The 18,833-nt window shown below is 34.9% G+C and overlaps 1 protein-coding gene across 1 annotated transcript; it reads left to right on the top strand.

The window, feature by feature from the left end:
- The first annotated feature begins 1,277 nt into the window (after positions 1-1,277).
- nuak2 (NUAK family, SNF1-like kinase, 2) lies at positions 1,278-18,093 on the top strand. Its single transcript, XM_051095161.1, has 6 exons — positions 1,278-1,563; positions 8,854-8,974; positions 9,166-9,317; positions 11,811-11,876; positions 13,960-14,212; positions 16,019-18,093. The coding sequence occupies exons 1-6, from the start codon at positions 1,393-1,395 to the stop codon at positions 16,999-17,001; spliced, it is 1,746 nt and encodes a 581-aa protein (XP_050951118.1). The 5' UTR covers positions 1,278-1,392; the 3' UTR covers positions 17,002-18,093.
- The last annotated feature ends 740 nt before the right edge of the window (positions 18,094-18,833 follow it).

Genomic DNA, 18,833 nt, shown 5'->3' with positions numbered 1-18,833 from the left:
TTTGGATTCATCCAAAAAACCTGAAAAAAATCTACTCAGCTGTTTTCAACATAATAATAATAATCATAAATGTTTGTTGAGCAGCAAATCAGCATATTAGAATGATTTCTGAAGGATCATGCGACACTGAAGACTGGAGTAATGATGCTGCAAATTCAGCTTTGAAATCACAGGAATAAATCACATTTTAAAATAGATTAAAATAGAAAACGGTTATTTTAAATAGTAAAAATATTTAAATTTTTTGGACTTCTTTAAAAAGCATTAAAATCTTACTGTTCAAAAACTTTTGATTGGTAGTGTATATATACACTAATGTATATTTGATTTCATATTGTAAATCAACTAGCTACAAAGATCACAAAAAAGACGAATTAACTGGATTAACAGCATTGTTTAATCAGTAATGTAATTTTACTTGACATATGTGACCGTGCACCACAAAACTATAGCCAAAAATACACTGTATGGGTCAAAATCATTAGGATATTAAGTAAAGATCATGTTCCATGAAGTTACTTTGCAAATTTCCTACTGTAAATATATCAGCACTTAATTTTTGATTAGTAATATGCATTCATTGGCACTTTAAAAGTGATTTTCTCATATTTGTATTTTTTTTACATCCTCAGATTGTAGATTTTCAAACAGTTATATCTCGCCCACCCATACTTCAATGGAAAGCTTATTTATTTTAAGAAAAATGACCCTTAAGACTGGTTTTGTGCTCCAGGGTCACATATTAGTCGCTTAGACGCCATTTTCAAGATCCTACATCACCTAATTTTCTCAACACAAGAATGTTTTAGGGAGTTTTCCTGCACAGAAAGCTTGAAAAGTTGCTGTTAAACAACATTTTCTCTCCCACATCCTCGTTCTCATTCACGTCAAAAGGGCGCGAAAAAAAATTCAAGCATGAAACTGCGCCGTTCCTGCACATTTTTGAGGTAAAAGCGCACGTGCTAAACACACCAACATGCGTGAATTCCCCCAGAAGGCCACTTCCTACTTTAAACTTTCAGTTTTATTACTCAAGCTAAAAGATGATTACATGGAAAAAAAAAATCCCGCGCCATCGTGTGGACGTTGCACGAAGTGCAAAAACACCTGCCGAGGGTAAAAAAACGATCATAAATCATAAACGTGTCCGTTGCTTAAGTAAAAACAGATTTTTGGACACGCCCACCTGCGATTGTCCACAAGACCTTAAGCGCGAAAGGGGCGGTACTTACGGTCAGCGACACGCCCCTCGGCGCTAGCCCCGCCCACACTGGAATCTCCTCAGTCCGTCTGATCCGAGCGCGCTCACTGTGTCACCTGTGCGCGGACATGAACGCGCGTCATCCTCATCTTCCTCATCTTCCTCAGCTGATATCGCGCGTGTAGCGGCTCATGGAGTGCGACGGGGCTCCCGGGGACCCGGGCGTCGCTCCCGCCAAACGTCAGGCGGTGAAGCGGCACCATCACAAACACAACCTCAAACACCGGTACGAGTTCCTGCAGACGCTCGGGAAAGGAACGTACGGGCGCGTGAAGAAAGCCATGGACCGCTCCGGCAGAACGGTGAGAGAGACTTTTAATATTATTAATGATATTATTATACAGTATTACAGCATAGAATAAGATATAATAATTAAACAATATTTAAAAAATAAATAAATAAAGTAGTTTGAATTTTCCTGCAAGTTTTCAGTAGTTTTAATTCTACATAAAGGTGTGTTTGAAGGCAATGCCCCGTTGATGAGAGCGATTAGTGTAAGCGCTCAGGCCTTCATCAGTGTTTTTTCACGTGAAAGAGTGTTTTTTTGTGTGTCAGTTGTGTTTGTGAGTCAGTGACTTTCCTCTGTGAAGTGTCAGTAAACATGAACAGGTTTTTCGGAGCCGCCCAGTCTTTGGAAAGAGCTTTAAATAGCCCACGGCACAATTCGTGGAGGCCCGGACTTTATTTTTACAGCGCTTAGTCACTCGCACGCACGGCTCTATTGTTCAATTACTCCATATTCTCTTTGAAATGATCATTAAGCAACACCTAATGGGTGAATCGCAGAAAAACACGTGCGGGTCAGAAAGTCAAGCCTGTTTTTAGCAGCAGCTGACATGACAATTAACCACAATTAACTCGAAACTCATACTTCTGCTGCTTTTGTCAACGGTTATTCTGTCTGTAATAATCTCACTTTTTTTGTATTTAAAAAAAATGAATTGTCCAACAAACATACTTTTTTTTTAGTTTATATATAGTAAACGTTTACACTATATATGCATATAATAAAATAAAAAAAATATATATTTTTAAATAAATATATATTTTTTATAAATATTAATATTTATAATATTTTTAATATATTTTATAAATTATTTATTTTATGCTTTCTATAAATAATTAACATTATTTTACAAGATTTTGTGTGATGAATTTTAAAATGAGTTAATTTAACGCTCCTAAATCGAATAAATCGCACTGATTTTGTGCTGAAGCGTGACCTCTGACCCCTGGCGGTGCGTGAGACGTACGTGGGGTGTTTTCGCGTGTCGCGTGTGGATGTGAATGTGAGATGAATGCGGTATAATGAAGCGGTGCTCCCTCCTGCCGCACACAAAGAGGAAACAGAGAAAGTCGTGTTCCTGTGACGCACCTCAGCAGCAGCTCAGGGGATTCACACTGAACACTGAACACAGTCACAGGAGAGATGAGATGTGATGTGTGTGAAATCACTGTCTGCCAGTGTGAGCTCCTGCAGGAAGTGATGTCATGGTCGAGACTCGCAGACACTTCCTGAAATCACTGAAAGTGCTGGAGACGATTGTCACGTCTGTCTGGAGCTGCACTGATGGAAATGAAACGAACAAAAACCATCATGACACATACTTTGGCCTTGTAAAATCAAAGGAAAAATACAAGGTTTTTCTTAAAAAAAAAAAAAAAAAACCAAAAAAACACTAATTTTTTAAAAAAAGATTTTTGTTTAAAATAAGATATTTTTAAAAAAAAATACATAATATTTAAATTTATATTTTTAAATGAAAACTAAAATAACTGACATTTAAATGAGAATCAACAGTGTAAAATAATAATCCTGTTTTTCGAGAATAAATCTGCTATAAAGTGAGTTTTTCTTAGCTTAGAAACACAAAACACACTAAATTTTGATAGTTTTATGCTTCAAACAAGAAAACAACATTTTTATTTAATTTACATTTAACTTTAAATATAAAAACAGGTGTTTTTTATTATTAAATCTATCTTGTTTTAAGAATTTTTTTCGAAAACTAAAATGTCGTATAAAAAATAATGTGAATAAATCTGCAAAAAAGTGAGTTTTTCTTATCTTAGAAGCAGAAAACATGCAAAATTTTGATAGTTTTATGCTTTAACCAAAAAAAACAACAGTTTTTGTTTAATGTATATTTAGCTTCAGATATTAAAACAGGTGTTTTTATTATTAAATCCATCTTGTTTTAATATTTTATGGGGGAAAAAAATGACATTTATAATGTTTTGTAAAATAACAATTGTGAATATACTGAAATAAAGTTAGTTTTTCTTTACTTAGAAGCACAAAACTACGATTTATGCTTTAAACAACAGAAAAACTACTTTTACTTCAATGACATGAAAATTAAAATCTGAAAACATTTATGATTTGATACAATTATTCTTAAGTGAATTTATCTTGTTTTAAGGATTTATTTGTTTATTTATTTAGTTTTACTTTTTACAAAAAATACCAGCCAACATTTGTATAACAAGCATAAACCACACAAAATTGTGATGGATTTATGTTGATTTTAATATTTTCATTTCTTAAAATATTTTATTTAATAAATAAAAGTGTTTAATTATTATAAATGAGTTACAATTATTATATAATTTTATTCAAAATTATTATTAAAATACCTTTTTTTTTTTTTAATCCTCTGCAAATAAATGTCTTTGTTTTAAGGATGTTTAGGTGCTATTTATTTATTGTATTATAATTTTAGTGTAAAACACTAAGAAAATGCATGTGATGCAGTGTTTTTGTGTTTTTTTCGGTTTTGTTTGTTTCCGTCGAGCTGCGGATGTAAATGATCACATGTAAATCAGCGCTTGTGTTTGCTTTAATTTTCCATCATTTCCAGAGTTAAAGTTTAACGGCTTCGCTTTGGTTGAATTTTCAAGTCAAACAGGAAGCAGGAAGCAAACGTGAGCTTGAGAAGTGATTTTTGTCGTTGAGTATTGATCGGGGGTTTTTCCTTCGCCAGTTTGTTTCTCCTGCACTCATTTACTGGAAAGTGTGGGTTTCTCATAACACGAGCACAATAACGCCCAGAATTCATTGTGTTGTGCTGTGTCGCGTCACTCGGGTTTGTTCAGGAAGGAGGTTATTATTGGTTTCTTCTGAGGAGCGAGTCGAGACGCGTCTGACCTCCTTCCCTCCTCACAGATAACACTCAAACACACTCGATGAAAACCGCTGATAACACACACACACACACACACACACACACACACACAAGTTTTCTGTGAGACTCTTGATGGAGAGCCGCTTGTTTTGGTTCTTCAGCTCAGTGTTTTGGTTTCTGGGTTTGTAAAGCGCCTTAAACCGTCATAACTAGTTCTTTGTGCAACTTCAAAAAGTTTACCGTCAAAATGCAGTCAAAATCGGGTCTGTTTCTGCATTTCAGTTTCATTTGGACGTGAAGAATTGTTATTTATTAAACTGAAATTTCAGATCAGAAACTTCTAATTAATGAGCCAGTGTTAAAAAAAAGTCAAAGTTTTGAATGTTACCACACTAGTACTGCATTTACCCCTTTTTATTGTTTATTAATTAAAATTTTAAAATTAAACAAAATGAGAAATTCCTGTTTTAAATTAAAAAAAAAAACCCTGAGAAATGTATTTATTATTAAACTTATATTTTTATTTAATTTACATTGAACTGAATATTATTATTAAATCTATCTTGATTTAAGATTGTTTGTTTGTTTTTTTTTTTTTGTTTTTTGGGAAAAAAATACTGACTGGCATTTATACGCTGCGTAAGATCATTTTTATTGTCTATTATTTAATTACAGCTTTTTCTATTAAGAAAATAAAAAATTCTGAAATTTATATTTTTAAATTAACATTAAAAATGTAATTTTAAATTTAAAAAGTGTATTTATTTTTTTTATTTATATTTTAATTGAAAACAAAACAAACCTGACATTTAAATGAGAATCAGTGCTGTGTAAAATAATAATAATTCTGTTTTCCAGAAGTAAAACATGTTAGATTTTAATAGTTTTATGCTTCAAACAAGAAGATAATATTTTCTAATTTATAATTAACTTGAGATAAATTTTTATTGAAATTTAATTTTTTTTTTTTACAAAAAAAAACGAAACAAAAAAAATACTGATTGTATGTTGTGTAAGATAATTTTTATTGTTGATTATTTAATTAATTTTTTTTTTAAAAAATGAGAAACTTATTTCTTAATTAACATTTTTAATTGAAAACAAAAAAAATATTTAAATGAGAAGCAACACTGTAAAATAATAATTCTGTTTTCCAACAGTAAAACTGCTATAAAGTTAGTTTTTCTCACCTGAATTTTGATAGTTTTATGCTTCAAACTAGAAAACAATATTTTTATTTAATTCATATTTAACTAAAGATATAAAAACAAGTGTTTTTGTATTATTAAATCGATTTTGTCTTAAAAAAAAAAAAAAATTATTATAATTTTTTTAAATACTGACTGACATGTATGTTGTTACAACATATATGTTAACATAAGGTAATAATTGTTTTTTTTTACTATTAAATTAGAATTGTAATTATAATTAATTTAAATTTTAATAATAATTAATTTAAAATGTTAAAAATGTAGAAATGAATATTTTTAAATTCATATTTTTTAATTGAAACCAAAAACCTGACATTTAAATGAGAATCAGTGCTGTGTAAAATAATAATAATTCTGTTTTTCAAGAATAAATTTGCTATAAAGTTTGTTTTTCTCAGCTTAAAAGCACAAAACACTAAATTTTGATAGTTTTATGCTTCAAACAAGAAAACAATATTTTGTATTCAATTTATATTTAACCGAAGATGTAAAAACAGGTGATTTTTTTTTTTTTTTTTTTTTTTTTTTTTAAATATACCGACATTTATATGTTGTGTAAGATCATTCTTATTGTGTTATTATTTAATTCAATTTTTAATTATTTAAAAAAAAAATAGAAATTCAATTTTAAAAATGTAAAAATGTAGAAATGTATATTTTTAAATTAACACTAATATTAATATTAATTATTATTATTATTATTTTTTAATTCAGTCCAAAAGTGTGTGAGATATGGGCAAAAGTTTTCTGACACTAATAAAGCTTCATAGATCATTTTACAAAAGTATTTTGAACACTAATGGTGTTTCATATATGACCCGAACACAGAAATCTTTATATTTCTTACAAAATAATAGTGAAAAATCTGAAAAAAACCCACATGATGTGTATTTTGGGGATCTTAAAGCATCTGCATAGTTTCATTCACGTACTAAAAAACGTGTATTTTGTATAAATGTTTGCGTATGTGTCGTGCGTCAAAACTGATGTGTGCACTGTGAGTGTGAGACGTCTGTGCATGTCTGTGTTTGTCCATCTGCTGGTCATCGCTGACCTGTGGAGACGCGTCTGAGACACACACACACACACACACACACACACACACACAGAGCGTGTGGAATGTGAAGCGTGTGACGACACACAGATTCCTGCAGACACACACACTCACCTCACAAAAGAGGGACAAAAGAGGCCGAGACACAAAGACAAACGACGGCCTTCGTATGCAAACGCGACGCTCAGAAAGCACTGATCACACATCCACACACTCACTCACTGCTGTCTGTGAAACTCTGAGGAAGTTGTTTGTGAAAGCGTCCTTGTGTAAATATGGCTTTCAATATGACGAGGTTACGTAAGATCCGTCTGACAAATGATTGACGCAAAACTCGTTCGGCTGACGCTTCACGATTCATCGCAAAACTAGAGTAAATATGAATATTTGCAAGATGAAATCATTTTCTGTGGGTTTAAATGTTGATATTTACATTAAATAGTGTAAATATAAATATAACATTTTATAATGTAATATATAATAACCAACATTTAAAATACGAATCGTTAAAAACTTAAATTAATATTTAATAACAGTTTAATATCTAATAAATCAGTGGTATTTAAAATAATGATAATATATAATTGTATTATTTATAATTTAATATAATTAACATTAGCATTAGTAGTATTAATATGTTAAATATTTAAATTATTACTTCACATTTAATAAATACTATTAGTGTTAAATATATTAATATGATTAACATACATTGTAAATATAATATTGAATATTTACAATGTATGTTAATCATATTAATATATTTAACACTAATAATTTAAAATAAATAAATAGAAAAAAATTTAAATATTTAAATTAATATTTAATCACTGTTTTATATGTAAAAAGTCAGTGCTATTAATATTAAATATTATATGACTAAAATGAACATATTTAATATTAGCGACATTGATATGGTAAATATTTAATTTGATTATTTTATCAATAGTTTTATGACATATTTAATAGATATTTAATATAATGTAATATAATATAATAAAAGAAAATAATCAGCCTGGCCGATTATCGGTACTGATATTAAGCATTTTTATGGTTATCAGTATTAGTTGTTTTTAAAACCAGTTTGCTGATAAAATAATTTAAAAACATTTAAAGAGAGTTTTTGTCAGAGCCCTTGTTATTCTTCATTTTGACATTCATTTTCATTTTTACACTATAAATGTTTATCGGTGGCACTAAAATGATGAATATGAAATTTTTGTAATTTTATTTAGCTTTTATTTCATATTAAATAGATAACAATATTTAATGTTAAACAATAATATAATATAATATAATATAATATAACATATAATATAATATAATATAATATAACGATTTACCCACATTGTAAATACTGTGATGATTTTAATATATTTATGTAATAAATAGTGCTCTATTTGATCATATGTTGTGCTATTGCTTAATATAAATTAAAATGATTAAATATAATTAAAAAAACATTAGAATTGATTACATTTTTTGCCAGGGTCTGACTGATTATCGGTGCCAATATTAATCATTTCTATGGTTATCAGTATTGTCATTTCCAAAACCAATTTGCCGATAAAATAATTTAATTAAATAAAATAATAAAAATAAAATAATTTTTGTCAGAGCCCTTGTTATTCTTAATTTTTAACATTCATTTTCATTTTTACACCAGACATATATATTGGTGGCACTGATATGTTGAATATTTAATTTGTTTTTACTTCAGATTTAATAATATAATATAATAATTAATCCACATTGTAAATATAGTGATCATTTTAATATATTTATGTAAGTAAATAGTGCTCTATTTGATCATATGTTGTGATATTGGTAAATGTAAATGTTAAGAAAATGAAAATATAATTAACTACATTTGACTAGTTTTTACTAGGGGTCGGCCGATTATCGGTGCCGATATTAATATTATTTAAATCGATAAAATAACTTAAAAGTATTTCAAGAAAGGTTTTGTCAGAGCCCTTGTTGATTTTCATTTTTACACCATATATCGGTTCAAACGTCGGCTATTGGTCAACTTGATCTGTAATTATCGGTTTCGGCCCTGAGAAACATATCGGTCGACCTCTAGTTTTTACTATTTTTACCAAATTTTACTTGGCAATAAATAATGAACCATTTTTGGCTGCAGTGACGGGTGTGTTTCAGGTCTGTGATGTTTATATTGAGTGTTTTTGTGTTCTCCAGGTGGCCATAAAGTCGATCCGTAAGGAGAAGATCCGTGACGAGCAGGACCTGATCCACATCCGGCGTGAGATCGAGATCATGTCGTCTCTCAGTCATCCGCACATCATCAGCATCTACGAAGGTACGGATGGGCACGAAAGCCTCTTTGTTCTCGTTATGTAATGGAGACGAACCCCAAAAAGCGCTTTAGCGTGCTTCAGCGCACCACAATGAACACCCGCCGCCTCGTTCGCAGAACCCGCTCGTCACAGTGAACGTGTGATGTGAAAACAGGCCTGACTGTCCTCACGCTGATTTTGCTGTGTGTTTCAGTGTTTGAGAATAAGGACAAGATCGTGATCGTGATGGAGTACGCCAGTAAAGGAGATCTCTACGACTACATCTGCGACAAACAGCACATCCCTGAGAGCCAAGCCAGACATCTCTTCAGACAGATCGTCTCTGCCGTACAGTACTGCCACCGGGTCAGAAAACACACACACACACACACAACCAATAAAAACACACCCGAATATGACAGATTTCAGGGATTACTTTTTCCTTTTAGATTACTTTTTGTAATCCATAATAATTTGTAACTTTTTCTGTTTCTATTTAGTTGTTTTCTATACTAAAATTATTAAAAGAGAGAAAGATTGAAGCAGTTTATGCTCATATTATTTAAAAGTAGTAAAACAAAAAACTAGTAAAATGACAACTTTTTATTAGTTTGTAACAAATTTAAAAATAAAAACTTATTAGCATAATCATATTTAAATAAAAAATGATAAAATTACAAACTAAAATTAAAACAGATAATGTAAAAATAAAAACAAATTCAAAATATTATAAAATGTGTTCGCATAATAATGATACTTAAAAATGAATAAAACTAAAAACTAAATTACAAACTTAACTTAGTTAAAATAAAAATTAAATTAAAAATGTAAAAAATAAAATCTCATTCAAAATATTAATAAAATGTATTAGCACGATACTTAAGTAAAAAACTGATGACGTGACAAATTACAAACTTAAATTTAAAAATAAAAAAAATTAAAACAGAAAATGTAAAAATAAAAAGTAATTTAAAATACTAATAAGAACTATTAGCTTAATAATACTAAAATTACTAAATACTTAAATTTAAACATAGCTAAAACACAGAAAATAAAAACAAATTCAAAATATTAATAAAATGTACTAGCATAATAATAATAAAAATTAACTAAAATTAACAGAAAATGTAAAAGTAAAAAATAATTTAAAATATTAATTTAAAAAAAGTATTAGCATAATAATGATACTTTAATAAAAAAAATTAAACTAAAACTAAATTACCAACTTAAATTTAAAATTAAAACAGAAAATGTAAAAATAAAAACTAATTCAAAATATTAACAGAAACTGTATTATCATAAGAATGATACTTAACACTGTTGTAATTTGTATTCTTTATTGTCTGAGGTAACGTAAAATACAATGTTAAGAAATTATTTTATTTCAACTGCCCTTTATTTTGCGACATTTCTAAATTCTGTTAAGTTGTACAAATAACTAGTTTACAACAAAATTAGTTTTAACTTGAAAATCAAATGAAATAAATCGAAACATTAAGAAATATTTTATTTCAGTTATTTAGCAAGATTTCAAATTTTTGTTTCGTTTAGGTTGAAGTACTAAAATTAATACAATTAAGAAAAAAGAAAAATCATAAAAATGGCAAAATCACAACAAAATTTAAATAAAAATTAAATAAATTTCTACATTTAAAAACATTTTATTTCAGTAATTTTTGTTTAGTTTAAGCTGAAATACTAAAATTAATACAACTAAGACTAAAATACAACTGAAAAAAATTACAGAAATAAATGTTAAAAAAAATGGCAAAATGGTCAAATTAAAAACGAACACTAAAAACCAATGCAAAATATGAATAACACTATTTTGAGGTATTTTACTTATCATGGTTGTAGAAGTCATAAGTCAGTTTTAGGGTTTCAGAGAGATGTCAGTTTTTCACCCCACAGTCCGTCCTAACACGTATGTGTCAACTGCGAGGTCAGCGAGGCTAAATATTAGTCAAACGTCATGTGAGCATTTCTCATAGTCTGTAGAACCAGCCAAAGGCTGTAGTTTGCTGAACGGGGGTCGGACACAAACCCACGGGCACACCAAGAGCAAAAACGCGGGATTGCATAACTCGCATTACCCTCCGCATGGCTGAACGGCGTCTGAGAGAGACACTCGAGTTTCACACGGACGCCCATTTACACAAGAACACGCAAACCCAGCGAGAGCTTCAAAAACAAGACAACAGAGCGTGAGAAGAACAAACAAACCCAAAAGATGCCTAACCAGTTATGTTTTGGCTTCAAATAGAGTGTTTAGCATGATAATACGGTTACATGTGAGATATGCGAGAGCAGAGAACACAGAGCTGCAGGCGTGGCCGCGCTGTTTTTGTGGCGATGTTAAATGAGGTGAAGGGAGACGAGCTTGGCCCTCCCGCTGAGAGAAACAATCACGCATGACTCGCATTCCAGCTCTGACGCGACCCGAGCTCCCGCCGTGGCCTTATTTAGAGAACGTCACTAGATAAAAGAGGGCGGCAGGTGATCGCACTGAACCCGCTGTTTGGAAACGCTGACGTAATCACAGGAAAGTCTGGGGATTTTGATGTGTTTGTCATCTACTTTATGAAACTGAAATTAAAAAAAGTGAAATTCCCTGCCAACACCAAACAATGTTGATCACTTGATCATTTATTGAAGCAGAAACCAACAGTGAAACTCTCGAACCCTGATTGCTTTTATAAAACGACACTAATAGCAGAATTATAAAATAATCTAATGTGAACAGATTAAACTTCTGCCAAATAATAAAGCTTAAAACTTGGAGCATTAACCCAACTGTGCGTCAACAGCGGCTCATCTATTTAGAATTTAAAGACTGAATATTTCTGTTTTTTCCAACAGAACGGGATTGTTCATCGTGACCTGAAGTTGGAGAACATCTTGCTGGACGACAACGGCAATATAAAAGTAAGTTCGGGACAGAATGAATTTTTAATTCGTGAAGGTTTTACAACTAGCTCAATGGACCTCATTTAAGAATGGGCAGCAGAATAAATGTGTTTTAAAAAAATCCAGGAGAGTCCAATCCTGCTCCTAGAAGGGCGACGTCCAGTAGAGTTTAGATCCGGGTTGCCTAAACTCGGTCTTGGTGGTCCTGGAGCGTCCCTTAACACACCTGTCTGGAAGTTTCTAGCATGTCTAGTAAGAGCTTGATTAGCTAGTTCAGGTGTGTTTGATTTGGGTTGGAGCTCTCGCCCTCCACAACTGAGTTTGGGCACCCATGGTTTCGATCCAACCAGCACCAAACACACTTGCTTAGATGTTTCTAGCAATCCTGAAGACGAACAGTTCCCAATCCTGGTCTTGGAGAACCTTCAACACTGCACATATTAGATATCTCCCCAATCAAACACACCTGATTCAATCAAAGACCTTCAAGACCTGTGCAGGAGTGTTGGGGGTTCTCCAGGACTGTTGATGACCTCGATTCACTTTTGGGATTAAATTGGGAATGGAGCTAAACTCTGTAGGATAGTGGCCCTCCAGGACTGAGTTTGGGCACCCCTGGTATAGATTCAACAATCCCTAAAACACTTGCCTGGATGTTTCTAGTAATCCTAAAGACCAGTGGTTCTCAGTCCTGGTCATGGAGAACCCCAACACTTCATATTGTAGATATCTCCCTAATCAAACACTCTTTTAGTGAAGACTCTGAGACCTCAAATGTGTAGTCTTGGGGGTTCTCCATGACCAGGATTGGGAATCACTGCTGAAGACCTTGATTAGCTTTGATTTTATTGGGAATGGAGCTAAACTCTGCAAGACACCAGCTCTACAGGACTGAGTTTGGGCACCCCTGGTTTAGATCCAACCAACACCAAACACACTTGCCTGGAAGTTTCTAGTAATCCTGAAAACCAGTGGTTTTCAATCCTGGTCATGGAGAACCCCAACACTTCATATTGTAGATATCTCCCTAATCAAACACTCTTTAGTGAAGACTCAGAGACCTCAAATGTGTAGTCTTGTGTAGGGTTCTCCAGGACCAGGATTGGGAACCACCACTGAAGACCTTGATTAGCTTTAGGTTTCATTGGGAATGCAGCTAAACTCTGCAGGATAGTGGCCCACCAGGACCAGGACTGGACAAACCTGTTGTAAACTGTTGAACGGGCTTGCTCCGTATAAATATTTTGCAAGAACAGACCTTTGAGAGTCTTAAAGGATTACTTCACTTCCAGGTTAAACATTTCCTGAAAATTTACTCACCTCCATGTCATCAAAGATGTTTATGTCTGTCTTTCTTCAGTTGGAAAGAAATGAAGGTTTTTGAGGAAAACATTACAGAACTTTTCTCCATATAGTAGACTTCGATGGTGACTAATGTGTTGAAGTTCCAAGTTTCAACGCAGCTTCAAAGGGCTCTACATGATCCCAGCCAGGGAATAAGGGTCTTATCTAGCAAAATGTTCAGTCATTTTATCGTTGTTTACCTTTTTTATGAAGGGCATTTGACTTTCTTTGCATGTTCACTTTGTAAACACTGGGTTGTATGGTATGTCATACATGACTATGTAATGCGTGAGGTCGAGCTAGTGCGAGATGAGCATTTGTGGTTTTAAAAGTATGTAAATTTAAACTTTTTTAGAAAACAGTTGCTCGTTTTGCTAGATAAGATCCTTATTCATCGGCTGGGATCGTGTAGAGCCCATTGAAACTGCATTTGAAGTCCACTATATGGAGAAAAGTCCTGGAGTTTTCCTCAAAAACCTTAATTTCATTTCAACTGAAGAAAGAAAGACATAAACATCTTGGAAATTTTTTATTCTGGAAATGAAGTAATCCTATAAGCTGTTTTCTGACTTTTTATAGTCTGTCTGGAATGTTATCTCTGATAGTTTTATTTTCCCTGCCGTTATTAAACCAGAGGCTGTAAAACTTGCGTGAGATAACGGCATAAATCTACTTTCGACTATAAAGCTGGCACAGCGAAAAGGCCAACGGCCGCTAGATGACAAGTACTGATCAAAACTACTTTGTTTTTTTTTAGATCGCTGACTTCGGGTTGTCAAACCTGTACCAGGACGATAAATTCCTGCAGACGTACTGCGGTAGTCCTCTGTATGCTTCGCCCGAGATTGTTAACGGCCGGCCGTACAGAGGACCGGAGGTGGACAGCTGGTCTCTGGGCGTCCTCCTGTACACCCTGGTTCATGGAACCATGCCTTTTGACGGACAAGACCACAAGAATTTGGTCCAGCAGATCAGCACCGGAAACTACCACAAACCCACCAAACCATCCGGTGAGGCTCTTAGATGATGACTTGGAAGACAACCGAAACTCAAGTGACCTTCTTTGTGTACCGTTCGCCCTATATTCAACGAAACAGGTTTACTATGTTTGCCGAAAGTCCAAACTTGGCTCTTTGAACCATTCCATGTAGCAGTTTTATTGATGGAGCTTATCTATTCTTAGCAGATAACACTGAGTTGCATGTCTGTTGACCATGGCGCTCATAAATTTGAGTCCCTCCGGCACTGTCAAGTTCTAACCGGCAGCGACTTTATTGCCGGAGGTTGACTAGTCACCATGTTGATCTAACATTTTTGAAGAGGTCCAATTCCTCACATGGTTTTCCATGCATCATATTTTAGCTATGTCCCTACATTTGCAGAATCAGGAGTTACGTGAACTAGTCTTGCCAAGCAGTGTTTCGCAACCCTGTTCCTGAAGGCACACCAACTGTACACATTTTGTATGTCTTATCCCTAATCCGTTTCAAGTCTTGGAGTCTCTACTAACAAGCTGATGAGTTGAATCAGCTGTGTTTGATTGAGAAGACTTTGGAGATGTGTACGTTTGGTGTGCCTCCAGGAACAGGGCTGGGAGACACGGTATTGAGATACTATTCTCTATTTGTGCTCCCATGCTTTCATTCCCATTAGTAATCAAAACATGGTTTTGCTGATCATTTGCATAGTTACATAAAACTTTGAAACGGTGCCACATAGATACACCCGCTTTGCATTGCCAATAGTCCCTCACGTTGTACTGAAAAAGGCTGACTTACCAGTCTATTTGAATGCTGCTTTGAAGTCTGTGTTGTTGCAGGCCAGGGATGGTCAGTCCTGCACGTGGAAAGCCACTTTCCTGCAGAGTTTAGCTCCAACACACCTGCCTCTAGTGATCTTGAAGATATTGATTAGTTGGCTCAGGTGAGTTCAATTAGAGCTAGAGCTAAACTCTGCTGGAAGGTTTTTGAGGAAAACATTATAGAACTTTTCTCCATATAGTAGACTTTGATGGTGACTGATGTGTTGAAGTTCCAAGTTCGAGTTTCAATGTAGCTTCAAAGGGCTCTACATGATCCCAGTCGAGGAATAAGGGTCTTATCTAGCAAAATGTTCAGTCATTTTCCAACTTCAAAATCGTCCAACATCGTTGTTTACCTTTTTTGCTTTTTGCATGTTCGCTTTGTAAACACTGGGTTGTATGGTATGTCACACGTGACCTTTCCAACGTGACTATGTAATGTGTGAGGTCGAGCAAGTGCGAGACAAGCATTTGTGGTTAAAAAGTATGTAAATTTTAATTTTTTTAAAAAATGGCTAAGATAAGACCCTTATTCCCCGGCTGGGATCATGTAGAGCCCTTTGAAGCTGCGTTGAAACTGCAATTTGGAACTTCAATACATTAATCACCATCAAAGTCTACTATACGGAGAAAAGTTCTGTAATCTTTTCCTCAAAAACCTTCCAGCAGAGTTTAGCACCAGCTCTAATTGAACTCACCTGAGCCAACTAATCAATATCTTCAGGATCACTAGAGGCAGGTGTGTTGGAGCTAAACTCCGCAGGAAAGTGGCTCTCCACGTGCAGGGACTGGCCACCCCTGACCTACAACACCACAGACTTCAAAGCAGCATTCAAATAGACTGGTAAGTCAGCCTTTTTCAGTACGAGTTGGCAACGTGAGTGACTACTGGCAATGCAAAGTGGGTGTATCCATGTGGCACCGTTTCAAAGTTTTATGTGGCCCTTCTGAAGCAGGACCTGTTGTAGGCCACACATTTGTACCATCAATCCTAATAATTTCTGTCGCTCCACAGATGCTTGCGGTTTGATCCGCTGGATGTTGATGGTAAACCCTGCACGCAGAGCTACTTTGGAGGAGATCGCAGGCCACTGGTGGCTCAACTGGGGTTATCAGCTCCCTCTACTGGCTCAGAATGAGCCTGCACCTGCCCATCAGGAGCCTGTACATGCAACCGGTGGGCCGACTCGCATCGCAGACTGGCTACGCCGCACCTCTCGACCTCTTCTGGAGAGCAGTTCTAAGATGCGATGCCTCTTGCGGACAGGCGGCGGCGCCGCTGGAGGAGAAACGGTCCAGCGACAGCGCTCCATACGCAGGTCGCGCAAAGAAAACAACGTCTCCCAGACCATGCAGGAAGTCCCTCGTCCATCAAAAGGAATTCTAAAGAAGCGAGGCAGCCTGAAACAGAAAGCGCCCAGCGACCCCCAGGCTACGCCCTTGGAGGAGAAAAGCCAGAACACTTTGGCGCCATCTGTCCTGCCTCCGCCTCCTAAAGGCATCCTGAAGAAACCTTCGGAAAGCGAGTCAGGCTATTATTCGTCTTCTCCCGAGAGCTCCGGACAGACACTAGCGAACCCGTCTCCGGTGCCGCACCGCAAGGGCATTCTCAAGCGGCACGGGAAGTTTTCCGGCGGCCTGCAGGAATTTGGCTCGCTGGACCAGCTTGCACCTTCCCTACCCATGGTGGTCAACAGATCCAGACCTAGCGGTGCAATCAGCGAGGACAGTATCCTCTCCTCAGAGTCCTTCGACAGACTTGACCTTCCTGACCGCGAGATTCCAGTCGCTCCAATGGAGCGACCAGCGAGGGAACGGAGGATGCGAGGATGCGTCTCCGCTGACAATCTCCTTGACTTGAGGGAAGAGTCTCAGGGACACTGGGACATGGACATGGCCTGCTACCGCGCAGGCGTGTCCGAGAGCGTGTTTTCAATCGCGGACTGTGAAAACGTCACTCAGACTTACAAACAAGCCTTAGGAGGAACTACAAGCTGAAATACAACTGAAAACAAAACCAGTTGGAAGCAAGAAAAGTACTTGGACGTGTCCTGAAGCAATGCCAGACAAAGAGTGGTCAGGGAACGGTTTCAGGCCCAGCAGGAAATGGGCTTTTGAAGAGGACAGGACGTCCTCTTTAGGACATGCATTTCATTCCGAGGGGACAGCAGATTGTGTTGCATTTGCAACATGCAAATCAGCGGCTTTTATTATGCAGACTTGGTTTGGGAAACGTGCCTTTTATTTTGTCAGCCGCCCTGCTCCCAGTGATGAACAACTGATACGTTATTCTTCGGAATGTTAGTGAATTTTAAATGACTTGTTTAGGGTGTTGGCTAGTCAGAAATACCAAAGATGACTCATGCTGACCTTCAAGACCATTGTGAATTTAGTTTGTTTTAAAGGTGAATGCTGGTGGTAGACTACAAAAGATGTAGAAGCACACAAGAATGATACTGCAAGTCCTCCTGAAGATCATTCCCGCCAATTTCTGACTTTTACAGCATGCACTACTTGCTCGAGAGTTCACAGGTTCAGATACAATAAACTTCTGTTTATGACTTTATGTAGTCCAGACTTTAGATCTGCATCTGTTTCATGATAAGAATGTTTGAATCGTGTAGATAGGAATGTTTAAGCTGCTTCCACGTTGCCGTTTATGAGGATGGTAAAATACACTGTGACCTTTTAGAATAAGATGAAGCTACTGTAAGTACTCTTCTCATATTTCATTCCAAACATTCTGTCTTTGAGAAATATGTCGAGATGGTGAGATTTTTCCCATCTGGATGTTAACAATTGTGTGCTTAGTACTATTTAAGAATGGGATGGAATGGTATTTCCGTGGCATAGCAGGGTGTTTGGGGTCATCGGTAAATCTCTTCATACAGTATTTGTACGTCCGGTAGAGCAGCGGTGTGATCTGTAGGGCTGCTCGGAGATAACCGGGGTAATGAGGTGTTTTTCTTCTGTTTGGTGTCATATTGTGTTTGAGTTCCTGCATGTTTATTTGCCAGAGTGCCTGATTTATCTGCCCTGATGTCTCTTTGAATCAGTGGAACAATAAAACAGCACAAATGAAGTGGAAAATGCCCTCTGGTTGTCGGTTCTTCTGTACCCATCATAATCTTCTGGATAACCCTAAATGACATTTATACTTAATAGTGTGTGAGAACTGCGTTGCAGCTTTAACACTGAAGTAGTAGTGAATTCTAAGAGAGTAATGAAGGCAAACAGTATGCAACAAATACTTTTTTTAAAGTGGTAATGTGAGCTGATACCAGGGTTTTTATAGTTCTTATTTTGGTTACTTGAAATACACTAAATATTAACTGAAATAAAATATTAAAAAGTCAAATTATTTTATTTCACCTAAGTTGCCAAAGAAGCATTTATCGTTTGTTCCATTTAATTTGATGTACAAAAATAATTACAACTGAAATTAAATGAACAATTAATAAAAATAAATTGAAATTAAGAAAACAAATAATAAACACAACAAAACAGAAAATACAAAAATTATTTCTTTGAATAACTGAAAAATTGAAAAACTGCCTGAATGTTTTTTTAAATAACTTTATACTTAAAAAAAAAAAACCATTTTTTTTACATTTGAATAGTATGAATAATTAATTCAAATAAACTGACTTAAAAAAAACTACTAAAAACAAGAAAAGGAAAGAAGAAAAAAAAAGGAAAACAAAAAATTTAGAGTGTGCAGTATTTAATGTGTGTTTTGGGATGCAGATTATTTAAATTGTATATATTTTTTAATATCCTGGATATATTTTACCCGGAAATAAAGAAACATTTTTTTAAATTGCATTTAA

The sequence above is a fragment of the Labeo rohita genome, chromosome 22, assembly GCF_022985175.1.
Source record: "Labeo rohita strain BAU-BD-2019 chromosome 22, IGBB_LRoh.1.0, whole genome shotgun sequence".
NCBI lineage: Eukaryota > Metazoa > Chordata > Actinopteri > Cypriniformes > Cyprinidae > Labeo > Labeo rohita.
Note: the sequence above shows the minus strand (reverse complement) of the source record. Positions and strands in the feature narration are given on the sequence as shown.

What these genes read in the sequence shown, in the direction of transcription:
- nuak2 (XM_051095161.1), top strand. Translation starts at nt 1,393, where the DNA reads ATGGAGTGCGACGGGGCTCCCGGGGACCCGGGCGTCGCTCCCGCCAAA. An exon ending in CATCATCAGCATCTACGAAG is followed by an intron (nt 8,975 to 9,165) that starts GTACGGATGGGC and finishes TGTGTGTTTCAG; the next exon opens with TGTTTGAGAATAAGGACAAG. An exon ending in CAAACCCACCAAACCATCCG is followed by an intron (nt 14,213 to 16,018) that starts GTGAGGCTCTTA and finishes GTCGCTCCACAG; the next exon opens with ATGCTTGCGGTTTGATCCGC.